The sequence below is a fragment of the Primulina eburnea genome, chromosome 1, assembly GCF_022965805.1.
Source record: "Primulina eburnea isolate SZY01 chromosome 1, ASM2296580v1, whole genome shotgun sequence".
In the NCBI taxonomy this organism is placed as follows: Eukaryota; Viridiplantae; Streptophyta; class Magnoliopsida; order Lamiales; family Gesneriaceae; genus Primulina; species Primulina eburnea.
In genome coordinates this window covers 445,688-459,691 of record NC_133101.1, presented here as the reverse complement: position 1 = coordinate 459,691, position 14,004 = coordinate 445,688, and the positions used below count along the sequence as shown (strand labels likewise).

Here is a 14,004-nt window from a genome sequence, read left to right as displayed (position 1 = left end):
TCTTGTTGAGATGGATGTCGTTGGGTATCAATTACAAGTCTAATTTGCTAACAAATTGAATATGACGTCCATAAATATTACAACGGGCCGAAGGATGCTTGCCCTGGAAGCTTCAATTGGGTCCATCCAGGAGCTTGAAATTGAATGTTTTTTTACCAAGGGTTGGATAAATTTGAGCTAGTAAAGAAGAAATGTTGTAAAAAACACAAGATGGACGACTTGTAGGTTTCTTCATTGATGCTCAAATGCAGATAAAGATCGTAAGGAACGTATAATGTACATAAATATACTAAAAAAATACAAATCAAACACAAGAAGAAATTTTGCACAACAAGCTCTGTTAACAAAAAACATGAGAAAATAAAAAGCCAGACATAGATGGATCAAAACAGGAACAAGTTTGTCTTTTCCAGATAGCCCAGAAACAAGTGAATTCATGGTTACACCAGCATAAAGCAGCAGAATCAGTTACCGGCCAAACCATGCCCGAGGAGCTTGGCCTTCACTGTCATTCATCAACTTGTCGAGTACCACGTTTAAATCTACTGGTTGTCCCTTCTCTGTCAATTTCCGGACTGTGGCCCTCACTTGGTCTCTTGGAAATCCCATATGTGTCACTTTCTCAACCACATCATCAATAGGAACCTTGTTCCCAGACCCAGACCCAGACCCAGACCCACCAACATTAGAGGCAGTAGGGATTGCTTGAGGTAATATTCGAGTAGTAGGTAGATGAGGATAACCACTTCCACCACCAGGTCCGCCAGCGTTAGGAGGTTGCTGTGGTTTCCTTGGCGAGTCACTACCACCATACTGTGATTGTGAGCTGCTGTAAGGATATGGTTCAACATGACCTGCTGATTGACCAAATGGATGAGAATATCCTGGAATAGGCCTGCTAGATTGAGGCTCATAAGCATTTTGGATTAGACTATATAATTGTTGAGGGGGAGGAACTCCGACCGAGGGATGAGAAGGTAGGCGAATGCCAGGTGGATAAGTTTGGGTAGGTCCATATAGTGTTTCTTCGGAGTGATGACTGAATTGTGTTTGAGGTAGGGATGTGTTAATTGCAGAGAATGGGGGATGTAGTTGAGGAGGTGGAAGTGGCTGAGAGTGTGGTTGAGGAGGTGGAGGGGGCTGATGTTGGTGCTGTGGCGGAGGTGGTTGAGAGTACTGTGGTCGAGGAGGAGGCGGCTGATGTTGGTGCTGTGGTGGAGGCGGCTGATTTTGGTGCTGTTGTGGAGGCGGCTGAAGCTGGTGCTGGTGCTGGTGCTGCAGGGCTGGTGGAGGTACTTGATACTGCTGTTGGGGAGTCTGGCCAGATGGAGGAAAATAAGATTCTTGCTGAGGAACAGAAGTAGTATGGTTTTGTGAATAGTGGTTAGGAAACTGAACATGAGACTCTGAATTTTGTTGTGGTGGTGGTGGCGGTGGCGGTGGAGCATTCGGTGGAGGGAAGCTTGGAGGTGGCTGTGTAAGAGAAACTGTGGAGAACTGCTGGTTAGCAGAAGCAACTGATTGGGTCAGTTCAGTATGTGCAAGGTTTTGGCTCTCGACTTGTTCCAAATTCAGAGACTGCAGCTTAGCAGCTGGTAGTTCACCAACTCTTTCTTGTTTTTCACTTATCGCCTGTACACCAGTTTGCACCTGCAGATATATTACAATAACCAGAAAGCGTTGCATACAGTTAATCAAACAGTTTTAACATGCTAAAAGGAAAGGTTTAGACCAAACACTCTTAACTCTAAGTCTCCACTCAGATATATTGTGTAAAACATTGAAAATTGTACTGTACCCCAAACCAAAAAGAGAACCCAATTCTCTAATTCATTGACTAGTTTTACAAAAAAATTGATCAGAATCAAGCAGGATTGGATGACAAATATCTTTGACTAATTTCATTACATGTAATAGTATCTAAACTTTCTCTGTGTACTTAGCACACAATCGAGAAGATAAAAAAAGCTATACTCTATAGTACCATAAGTTAATGTCATTTAACATATCAAATCACATGTCATCAAATAAGTTGATGACAAACCGGTACCTATTGTCACTTAAAAAATGTATATAAAAAGGAAAATATAGAGAAGTACCTCTCGAAGAATATTGCCCATTTGTCTCAGTTTCCCATCGATGACCCCAAGGTTGTTCCCAACAGACTCCTTCAAATCATCCATAGAATTTTCAAGCTTACGAGTCCTTGTTTCCAATTGGGATAACCTCGCACTCACACCATCCATAGTGTGCATAAGATTATCTGTGTACTTTTTCACTGTCTTATCAATCTCGGAAACCAAAGACGCACTCAAAGATGCATTGAGAGGTGTTTGACTCTGCCCCAATTCGAATTTGGCAGGCTCATCAATATCCAGAGAATTGTGGTTCTAAACAAACAACCCAAAAAGAAAATTTTCGTGAGATTTAGACTAAGAATTAAATGCGTGGAGGATCAAAGTCCATGTCTCCCTGTACCTACAGACCCCATAAAAAAGCAGCAACTTGTTCTCTAGAATCCTTAGGATGAACAGCCAATCAGACAATGTAATCGAAAGAGAATCACCATTCACACAAAAAGATGGAAAAAGAAAAAACTAAAACAACACATCCAACAATAAAACATAAATAACAATTCCAAAATACACACAAATAGCAAGTTAAACAATCGAAAAACCGCCGATACCACCTAACTGCAGTGATTACTCGTTATGGAAGCTATTACCATCCACCTATTCTAAATTCAAAAAATAAAACATAATAGGGCAAAGAATCCGATATAGATAATTCAGATTGATTCAAACCAACACCCACTCTTTTAAAAAAAGGAGAGAGATAGGAACTAATAAGGGTTAGAGAAAATACTGTGTTTGAAGAAACATTAATTTTTGAATCAAGCGAATTCCAGGTCCTGAGAGAAGGATCTTCTACACCAGAATCAAACTTAGACACGTGATTCGTCGACGGAAGAGGAGACGACGACCCAACGCCGGGAAGAATCGGCATGAAATCGTAGCTCGGGACGATGCCATCTCTTTTCTCATCAGAACGATTCATGAAATCGATAAATTCATTGTTACCGCCGCCGCTGTTCATAGTAGCGGCTGTGGTCTGAGAATTGGATAGGTCCATGATCTGCTTGTCCATGAACTGCGACGCCACATTACTATTCATCTAAGCACACAATCAAACGTATAAAGTCACATAATCGTGAAAAAAAAAAAAACTGAAATTGGTAAAAGGGGTTAGGGCTTGATGCTTAAATTTGGGATATTTGGTGAGAAATATTCGAAGAATTGGAAGACAAACCTTCGGAATTTACAAGTCTCTGTTACTTCTCGGTGAGGGGCACTAATATTATGAAAACTCGAGTCCGATTTATATATATATATATATAAATAAGAGGGTTGATTGCATATATTTTATATAAGATTTATTACAAAAAATCTAACTAACTTTGAATATTACATATAACTTCCTCTCAAATTTATATTATCTCAAATTCGAATAATAGTCAGATTTTTTTCTGTGCGAATCATCGATTACAAATAATAAAGAAAGAGTAGGAGACATTCAGACAAACCAATAATTGTTGAAATAATATATTTTAATATGAAAAAAGTAATAGTTGAATATTTGAATGTTGAAAATAAGAGTTGTAAAGTTAGAAATTTGTGTGTGATGATGTAGGTAATGATGTATTTTATTTTTGGATTATGTGTAATGAAACTCTATAAATAGATCTCTCATTTGTGAAGAAAATCACAATTGAGTAGAGAGAAAAATATTATAAAGTGTGTAGTTTGGTAAATTTTGAGAGTTTGAGATTTTTACTTTTTACCATAAATTTTTACTTTTTCACAACACGTTATCAGCACGAAGCTCTAAAAGTCCTACATACTATTCCAAGCTTCAAACAGAAGAAAAAGGTAACAAAAGTAATAATATTTATTTTACTGTTATTTATTTATTGTGTATTTATTTAATATACAATATAATGTTATTATTAGAAATAATAAAAATAAATTTTTCATAAACTTGTTATAAATCCTGGGAGGATGTTAAGACGACATCCCACACTCTCGGTAAGGGATACGACAAGTATAAAAGCCTATAAGGTTTTTAAACAAAATAAATTATGACACTCATTATAATATTATGATATGATATACATAATTATTTAAACATGTCTAATATTATATACATCATATTATTACCATAAAATTATACAAATACATACATTTATTTTTGTACATCAACGGTCATAAACGGTAACAAACGGCTAGTTTTTGCCCTATAAATATCATCTCACAAACACATTCAATCACTCCAACTTTCTCTTCTTCTCTAAAAATTATTCATCATCAAATTTTTCGAAGAAAAAAGAAGATGGCTTTTTCAAGGATATTTTTAATTATTTTGGTTATCATACTCACGAGTCTTATATTTATCGGAGAATATCCTCCTCGTGTGTTTTCTTTATTTTTACAAATACTTGTACTTGTTGTTTATCCGTTACTTTGTATTGCAATATTTATTAACTAATAAAATGCATCGTAATTTTTTTTAGTACCACCATGTCAAATTTAACAAAGCTCGAATTTATTGCGCTCGACATCACGGGAAAGAATTATATGCCATGGACTCTAGATGTAGAAATGCATCTTGAGTCATTGGGTCTAAGCGAGACCATTAAAGAAAATGGCATATGCACGTCACAAGAAAAGGCAAGAGCCATGATATTTTTGCGTCGACATCTCGACGATGGATTGAAATGTGAATATCTGACTGAAAAAAATCCCATGGCTTTGTGGAAGGGATTAAAAGAAAGATTTGAACATATAAGGGAAGTTATACTTCCGACCGCCCGGGATGAATGGAACACGCTGAGATTCCAAGATTTTAAAAAATTCAGTGATTACAATTCGGCGATGTATAGAATAATCTCGCAATTAAAATTTTGTGGACATGAGGTCACAGAATCTGAGATGCTTGAAAAAACATTTTCCACATTTCATGCATCAAATATTACTCTACAGCAACAATATAGAGTACGTGGATTTGCGAGATATTCTGAGCTCATCGCCTGTCTTCTTGTGGCGGAAAAGAACAATGAGCTATTAATGAGAAATCATCAGTCCCGACCCACTGGATCAACAGCATTTCCCGAAGTAAATGCTGTAAGTAAAAATGAATTTAAACCTCGGAACCAAAATCAAATTCATAGACAAGATTTTGGTCGAGGTCGAGGTCGAGGTCGTGGACGTGGACGTGGACGTGGCCGTGGTCGTGGACGCGGTCGTGGTTTTAAAAATAATAGAGATAGTTATTTTTATAACTCATCTCAAAAGAGCGTCCCAAACCATCCACAGAAAAGGCATCATGAGAATACAAGTGTTAACGAAAATCACTCAAAAAGATATGAAAGTTCTTGTTACAGATGTGGTACTCCAGGACATTGGTCCAAAGTTTGTCGAGCCCCTGAGCATCTTTGTAAACTTTATAAAGAATCATTAAAGGGGAAAGAAAAGGAGACCAACTTCACTGAACGCAGTGACCGTTTGAGTGATTCAACTCATTTTGATGCTGGTGATTTTATGAATGATTTCTCTGGAAATGATCAACATGTTGGTGGGATAGAAATGAACAATTTTGATGCTACAGATTTTCTCAATGATTTCTCTGAAAATGAACAATTTAATGGTAGAATATAAATGTACAATAATTGATTTTTCATGTATTCATGTAATAATGTTTTATTGTATAATTATGATATGTGTTATATTTACATATGTATTTTCAGTAATTTTATTTCATTGCATATTTTTTTGAAGTACAAATATGGATAATGCTATGAGCAAAGCTGAAGTTTGCATACCCGATAGTGGTACAACGCACACTATCCTCCGAGATAAAAGATATTTCTTGGAACTAAAACCAACAAAAACAACGGTGAATACAATATCAGGTCCTGTAGACTTGATTAAAGGATGTGGTAAAGCACAATTTTTGTTACCTAATGGTACTAATTTTTTTATCAATGATGCTTTATATTCACCACAATCGAAAAGAAATTTGTTGAGTTTTAATGATATATATTCCCATGGGTATGATACTCAAACAATGAATGAAGGGAATGAGAAATATATGTGTCTTATCACATATAAATCAGGAAAGAAATATGTGATTGAAAAACTATCAATGCTCCCTACTGGATTGCATTATACACATATAAGTCCCATTGAATCAAACATGGTAGTTAATAATTCTTCGATATTAACCAATTGGCATGATCGATTGGGACATCCTGGTTCAACAATGATGCGAAGAATTATAGAAAATACACATGGTCATCCAATGAAAGACCAGAAGATCTTTCAGAATAATAAGTTTCATTGTAAAGCATGTTCTCTTGGAAAACTTATTATAAGACCATCACCAGTCAAAATCCAAACTGAATCACCAATGTTTCTTGAACGTATTCAGGGTGATATTTGTGGACCAATCCATCCACCATGTGGACCATTCAGATACTTTATGGTATTGATTGATGCCTCCAGCAGATGGTCACATGTATGTTTATTGTCAACTCGAAATGTTGCATTTGCAAGATTACTTGCTCAAATAATAAAATTGAGGAATAAATTTCCCGATTATACAATCAAGAAAATTAGACTTGATAATGCTGGTGAATTTACTTCCCAGACTTTCAATGATTATTGTATGTCTATGGGAATCATTGTTGAGCATCCTGTTGCTCATGTACATACACAGAATGGATTGGCTGAATCATTGATTAAACGTCTGCAAATGATTGCTAGACCAATGATTATGAAAACAAAGCTCCCTATTTCTATATGGGGACATGCAATTTTACACGCTGCTTCATTAATTCGCATCAGACCAAGTGCATATCATAAATACTCCCCATTGCAGCTTGCATTTGGTAAAGAACCAGACATTTCTCATCTGAAAATTTTTGGATGTATGGTGTATGTGCCTATTGCACCACCACAACGAAAGAAAATGGGACCTCAAAGAAAGGTTGGAATTTATATCGGTTATGATAGTCCATCAATCTTTCGATATCTTGAACCTCAGACAGGAGATGTGTTCACAGCACGTTTTGCTGATTGTCATTTTAATGAGGAAATCTTCCCAATGTTAGGGGGAGAACAAAAACATACCGAAAAAGAAATTACATGGTATGTATCATCATTGTTACATCTGGATCCAAGAACAAAACAATGTGAAAAAGATGTACAACAAATTGTACACTTGCAAAGAATAGCAAATCAAATACCAGATGCATTTGCAGACACAAAAGGGGTAACTAAATCATATATACATGCTGCAAATGCCCCTGCTCGAATTGAAATTCCAAAGAAACAAATGGAAGATACTCATGATGTCATTAAACGCCTGAAGCGTGGAAGGCCAGTCGGTTCCAAGGATAAAAATCCTCGAAAAAGAAAATTCATAGAGAAACACGATGATCACAAAATAAAGAATGATGTTTCTGAAGAAACACATGATTATTACAAAATAGAGAATGATGTTCCTGAAGAAACACATGATGATGCAAATGTTCTGTCAGAACCACAAACTGACGAGAATCATGAAATCTCTATCAATTACATTAATACTGGAAAAATATGGAACCGAAAAGATATAGATGAAATTGATGATATATTTTCTTATAATGTGGCAATCGACATCATAAATGATAATGAAGATCATGAACCAAAATCTTTTGGTGAATGTAAAAATCGGCAGGACTGGATAAAATGGAAAGAAGCCATCCAGGTTGAATTGGATTCGCTAAATAAACGTAATGTTTTTGGACCTATAGTCCTTACACCTGAAGGTGTAAAACCTGTTGGATACAAATGGGTTTTTATTCGAAAGCGAAATGAGAAAAATGAAATAGTAAGATATAAAGCTCGACTTGTTGCACAAGGTTTTTCTCAAATGCCTGGAATTGATTATGAAGAAACGTATTCTCCTGTGATGGATGCAATTACGTTTCGGTATTTGATTAGCTTGGCGGTATCTGAAAATTTAGAAATGCGTCTTATGGATGTTGTTACAGCTTACTTATATGGATCACTTGATAGTAATATATATATGAAAATCCCTGAAGGATTTAAGATGCCTGAAGCACAAAGTTCAAAACCCAGGGAATGTTATTCTGTGAAATTACAAAGATCATTATATGGGTTAAAGCAATCAGGTCGAATGTGGTATAATCGACTAAGTGATCACTTGATGAAAAAGGGATATGTAAATAATTCAATATGCCCTTGTGTTTTCATTAAGAAAACAACATCCGGATGCGTAATTATTGCTGTATATGTTGATGATTTAAACATCATTGGAACGAATAAGGAAATTCAAGAAGTTGTGTCATACTTGAAGGAAGAATTTGAAATGAAGGATCTTGGAAAAACCAAGTATTGTCTGGGTTTACAAATTGAACAAAAAGAATGTGGAATGTTTGTTCACCAGACAAATTATACAGAAAAGATCCTTAAACGTTTTAATATGGATAAAGCAAATCCTTTAAGTACTCCAATGGTTGTTAGATCATTAAACATAGAAAAGGATCCATTCCGTGGATCCATTCCGTCCATGTGAAGATGATGAAGATATTCTTGGTCCAGAAGTACCATATCTAAGTGCCATCGGTGCCCTTATGTACCTTACAAATTGTACAAGGCCTGATATATCTTTTGCCGTGAATCTGTTGGCAAGATTTAGCTCATATCCAACAAAGAGACACTGGAACGGAATTAAACATATATTCTGTTATCTACGAGGAACGACAGACTTGGGACTTTTGTATTCAAAAGATGCTAATCCAAGTATAATTGGTTATGCTGATGCTGGATACTTATCTGATCCACACAAGGCACGTTCCCAAACTGGATATGTATTTACTCGTGGAGGCACTGCAATATCTTGGCGTTCACAGAAACAAACGCTCATAACAACTTCATCAAATCATGCCGAGATTATTGCACTACATGAAGCAAGTCGTGAATGTGTGTGGTTAAAATCAATGACCCAACATATCCAAATTTCATGCGGATTATCATTCGATGAGAAGCCTGTGATACTATATGAAGATAATGCTGCATGTGTTGCTCAAATGAAAGAAGGATACATAAAAAGCGACAGAACTAAACATATTCCTCCTAAGTTCTTCGCATTCACCAAGGAGCTTGAGAAGAATAAATGTATTGATGTTCGTCACATTCAATCAAGTGAAAACTCATCAGATCTCTTCACAAAGGCATTTCCTACGTCAATATTCAGAAAGCACATATATAATATTGGGATGCGCAATCTACGAAATTTGTGAAGAATTGTTCATGTCAACATCAGGGGGAGTTTACGTGACTGCACTCTTTTTCCCTTACTATGGTTTTTATCCCAATGGGTTTTTTCAAGTAAGATTTTTAACGAGGCAGTACAAAACACGTAATGAAGACATCATCGTATCATGATCATCATCACAAGGGGGAGTGTTGAAATAATATATTTTAATATGGAAAAAGTAATAGTTGAATATTTGAATGTTGAAAATAAGAGTTGTAAAGTTAGAAATTTGTGTGTGATGATGTAGGTAATGATGTATTTTATTTTTGGATTATGTGTAATGAAACTCTATAAATAGATCTCTCATTTGTGAAGAAAATCACAATTGAGTAGAGAGAAAAATATTATAAAGTGTGTAGTTTGATAAATTTTGAGAGTTTGAGATTTTTACTTTTTATCATAAATTTTTACTTTTTCACAACAATAATCATGTTTTTTTCTATCAATAATAATTATTACGGGTACATCTGTCTTTATTTTTCGAAATTACTTTTAAACATTTATTTTTGAGAAAATTTAATTTTTCACTTTTTCTCAACATAATTAGTACTTTTTAGTACAAAACTATACCATTCACTATAAAGACTATTTTGTGATATTATATTACAACAGTGTGTATAAAATTTAAATGTCTTTTTTTTCCATGACAAAAATTTGAAAGTTACAATAGATTTTTTTTGCTTCTAAACAAAACCCGTCATTTTCACCCCAACGCTCATCCCACAAACCAAGCAGTGTGATTAAATCAAAGGATGTACGGGATTAAAATAGATGGAATGATATGTACTCGACCACGACAAATAATATGTACAAAAATTTTAAATCTCACTTTCTTGATTTTGACCCTAAAGCGTTTAAGATTTCATACACAGAAATGAGTTTTAAGATTCTTGCACGAAGGGAGGCCTGGTCGGAGCAGGCAAAATCAATTCCTTTTTAGCAAGAAACTCGACCACTCTCCCCATTGTCGGACGCAAATCAGGCGATTCTTGAGTACACAACAAAGCAATCTCGACAATTCTTTGCACCTCATTGAAAGCTTCAATGCCAAGCATTGAATCTATTATACTTGCCACCTTATCTATTTGATAATGCTTCCATGCCTGCATTATTGCCCAAGTACCCTTATAAATATATAAACCAAATCATATGATAAAGAAGAGTTTTTTATGCTGTTTGAATGATTATTACCATGGTGACGAGCGTGTCTAGACTGTCATCATGCTGATATTTATTGTTCCGTTCGCCGCTTATTATTTCGAGTACAAGAACCCCATAGCTATATACGTCTACTTTTTCAGTTAATCGCCCTTCGACGAGGTATTCGGGAGCCATGTATCCGCTGCATACACATATATAAGAAGTCATTTCGAAAGAGAAGTATGGTAAGGAAAAGAAAAAGAAAAGCTTACAATGTGCCTGCAATGGCGGGGATTCCCTCCATTTGATCTGTTGAATTGAGTCTTGCTAGACCGAAATCCGCAATTTTTGGTCTTAGCTTCATGTCTAACAAGATGTTACTTGCTTTTATGTCTCTGTGGATGATTTGGACCTGGCAATCTTGGTGCATATATTGAAGACCTTCTGCAGTGCCTGTGATTATTCCAAGCCTTTTCTTCCAAGTTAATTCCTTCTTTCTCTCTTGATCTTTCTTCCATTTGCATCACAGACAAGGTCAGAGTAATCAATAGAAAGAAAACAACCTTTTTTATTTTTCCAAAGAAGATCTTTAGTCAACATTATACAATCCTGTTTTGCTTACCGAATAGTATGAGGTCAAGGCTTTTGTTTGGAAGGTATTCATAGACGAGGTATCCATCAGTATACGTGAAGCAATAACCAAGAAACCGAACCAAATTTGGATGATGGGCTTGTCCTATAATGTCTATCTCATTGCTAATTTCTTGATTTCGAGTGTTCTCTGTTAGAAACAGATGTTTTATGGCGATTTCTCGGCCATCTTGTAAGGTACCCTAATACCTCAAGGAAACAGAGGAAATGAGTCCATTAGCCGATACACAAGAGCAAAGGCTAATCTAGAAAAATATACACCTGAAATACTTCACCAAATCCTCCTTGCCCAATCTTGTGGGAGTCAGTGAAGTTTTCTGTAGCTTTTTCTAATGTTGAGTACTTGAATTGCAAACTTCTGTTTATGGTATCTGACACCATCTGCATTTCTTTAGAGCACAGGATTCTTTGAGAATTGTAAAGCTTAAATTTGTTCGACAAGGTTATAGCTTAAAGAACCAAGAGATACGCCAGCCAAAAAAATCCAACCTAACATGTTACATACCAATTTTTTGTTTCTCATGTTGTCTGAATTGCTTCGCATAAATAGTTGTAGACACAAAATATCCTGCGAGAATCGCTGTGAGGCATATCCCAACCGAGCCGATAATTGCTGAAAGAAAAAAGAAAACAGAATCTGCATATAAAATTTGAAACATTAGAGCCTTTGATGCCATAAATGGATGAAATTTTGCAGCTTTCTACTCAACGAAAAACCGAAGTAATGTCTTAAACTGAGCATAACTAACCTTTGCTTGAGGATGAGTCTGGCTTATTAACAAACTCGGAATCCGAGTAACGTAAATAGCAACCGACATGCAGAACTCGTGCTTCAACTGAGGGCAAGCATTTTAAGATTCCTATTCTAGCATTTGTCAGGCATTCACTGCATGAACTTTCATTCAAAGTTCTCCAGCAATTAGTCATTCCATATGCCGATATTAAGCCAGCTGATATTTCTTGCCCTTCTGCATACCCATGGTTTTCTGGTGCCTTCTGCACTAACTTATCCATCATTCGTGTCACAAGATTCTTGAAAGTCTGGCTGCGGATGTCCTTGGCATCGCTACATCTCGTCTTTAGGGATGACATGCAACGAAAATTGGAAAACAATCATATTATCAGATCATGCAAGAAGAGGAAAAGAACAGGAACAGGAAAGCAAAATTAGGCCGTTTGAACTATTTGATATCATCCATGCGGAAATTTCACAGAATTTGGTAACGTTCTACTTCACAATTTCTTCGAAAAATCCAAGAACAATAAAGGGTAATCCTGAAATCACCTCATAACCGTATCTTGATATTGATTCACGAAAAAAGCTGTAGTTTTCAACCCTTATGAAGCAACCATCATAGAAAACACGGGCGCTGATATGAGGGAGGCAGCCTGGAATCTGCGTCTTAATGGACGTAAAACAAGTTTCGCATTCTTCTCTCGACAAATCCTCCATGCATTGAGCCAGAACAAACACGCGGTTGGGGCGTAAGCCCGCTTGTCCCGTGGCGAATTTGTTTTCCAGCATTCCATCTTGCATTGATGCAATGACCTTGGAATAGTTCTCGTTGAATTGCGTGACGTTCTGCGCCATGTTTTGCTCACATCGCTTCAAAACGAGCTGAAGTCGAGGATCTTCCATTGTTGCATGCATCAGAGAACAGACAATGAAGAAAATAAGGGTGATCGGCATTTTAAAGATCTCTGTCTCATTTCATTGAGCAAAGGATGATAAAAGGTTTTCTGTGCAACAAAGAGAGGTAAGAAAACACTTCCACTACTTTGGTTTATCTCTTTTATACAATTTTATTATATTTAGGAGGTCGAATATATTCGTGGTATATATAAATTTCTCGTGTATTTCATGTCTCCACAAGAAAAAATCCAATATAATGAATAAACTTTGCTCAAAATATATTTAACAAAAAAATACTTCATCCTCAACAGGCTATAATTTAAAAAAAAAAAAAAAAAAAATAGCCAAAGGACTATAACCAAATTGTTTTTGCAATTTGACCTCGAATCCGATCCGGAACCAGAATCACATTCATAAGTGAAAAACCCTCATGATCCATCACTAAATGATTCGGGGCAGTTCCAGAACGGGTTATGGGGAACCAGATCCTGGTTTAATGGGTCTGTTTCGATCCGATTTGGGGTCGAACCATTCCACTAAGCATATCTGCTCAAGACTTTTTACAAAAGCATCTTAAATTGTAAGGTAGAAATATATTTCACATTCAATTTTTTTTAAAAAAATGAAAAAATTACAATAAAATGAGGTCCTTACAGCGTCGAAAGTTGGGTATTTCACACCAATATCAAGAAAAACACTTTGTCCCCTTTCCCCCCCCTTTTTTTCATTTTATATCCTCATTTATTTAGAATAATGTATAAAAAACAATTTTGATAATTTAGTTACAAAGAATTCAAGAAATAATATAACAAAAACCGAAATGGAGCTGGGAGCATTTGACTTCATAAATTGTCGAAGTATTTCCTAAAATCAAATAGATCAGGTTGAAAGCAGCAACAAATATTGTCATTATTAGTGGTACAATTCTTAAAACTTGACACTTGAACTACCATAGATTTTTAAAATTTTGACATTGCATTCACATTATGGGTGTTTTAAGGTTGTCTATATTGAAGCATGCATGATATATTTGGGAAATAAAGAACCCATCAAGAAAGAAAATTAAGTTATTGTTGTAATATTTGTTTGATGTTACATTATTATATTATTAAGATTGAGATATTTATAATAACTAATTTTGATGTCATGATTTTTTTTTTTTTTTATAAAACAACAATGTCTTTATCATTAAATTACAA

General features: G+C 35.6%; 2 protein-coding genes across 3 annotated transcripts; both read right to left on the bottom strand.

Moving 5' to 3' along the window:
* Positions 1-213: 213 nt before the first annotated feature.
* LOC140828690 (uncharacterized) lies at positions 214-3,376 on the bottom strand. The gene is made up of 4 exons (XM_073191632.1): positions 3,310-3,376; positions 2,866-3,174; positions 2,100-2,390; positions 214-1,650 (listed from the first exon to the last, which is right to left on the bottom strand). The coding sequence occupies exons 2-4, from the start codon at positions 3,172-3,174 to the stop codon at positions 469-471; spliced, it is 1,782 nt and encodes a 593-aa protein (XP_073047733.1). The 5' UTR covers positions 3,310-3,376; the 3' UTR covers positions 214-468.
* A 6,767-nt stretch (positions 3,377-10,143) lies between these two features.
* On the bottom strand, positions 10,144-12,906 carry LOC140809810 (cysteine-rich receptor-like protein kinase 46). Of its 2 annotated transcripts, none has more exons than XM_073167545.1 (8): positions 12,458-12,906; positions 11,922-12,249; positions 11,678-11,809; positions 11,434-11,561; positions 11,144-11,354; positions 10,794-11,028; positions 10,573-10,723; positions 10,144-10,484 (listed from the first exon to the last, which is right to left on the bottom strand). In XM_073167545.1, exons 1-8 carry the CDS (start codon positions 12,860-12,862, stop codon positions 10,263-10,265), a joined length of 1,812 nt encoding a protein of 603 aa, XP_073023646.1. In that variant the 5' UTR covers positions 12,863-12,906; the 3' UTR covers positions 10,144-10,262. The 2 variants fall into 2 exon arrangements, with proteins under 2 accessions (XP_073023646.1, XP_073023653.1); XM_073167552.1 differs by having other exon boundaries at positions 10,794-10,974.
* Between the last annotated feature and the right edge of the window lie 1,098 nt (positions 12,907-14,004).

Bases quoted from the DNA above. Each gene is read 5' to 3' on its own strand.
- LOC140828690 (XM_073191632.1), bottom strand. From the start codon at position 3,174: ATGAATAGTAATGTGGCGTCGCAGTTCATGGACAAGCAGATCATGGAC. The intron at 2,391-2,865 runs GTATTTTCTCTA...TTGTTTGTTTAG, and splicing joins TTAATGTTTCTTCAAACACA to AACCACAATTCTCTGGATAT. The intron at 1,651-2,099 runs GTACTTCTCTAT...ATATATCTGCAG, and splicing joins TGGGCAATATTCTTCGAGAG to GTGCAAACTGGTGTACAGGC.
- LOC140809810 (XM_073167545.1), bottom strand. From the start codon at position 12,862: ATGCCGATCACCCTTATTTTCTTCATTGTCTGTTCTCTGATGCATGCA. The intron at 11,355-11,433 runs GTGTATATTTTT...TTGAGGTATTAG, and splicing joins GATTTGGTGAAGTATTTCAG to GGTACCTTACAAGATGGCCG. The intron at 11,029-11,143 runs GTAAGCAAAACA...AATGGAAGAAAG, and splicing joins CCTTGACCTCATACTATTCG to ATCAAGAGAGAAAGAAGGAA.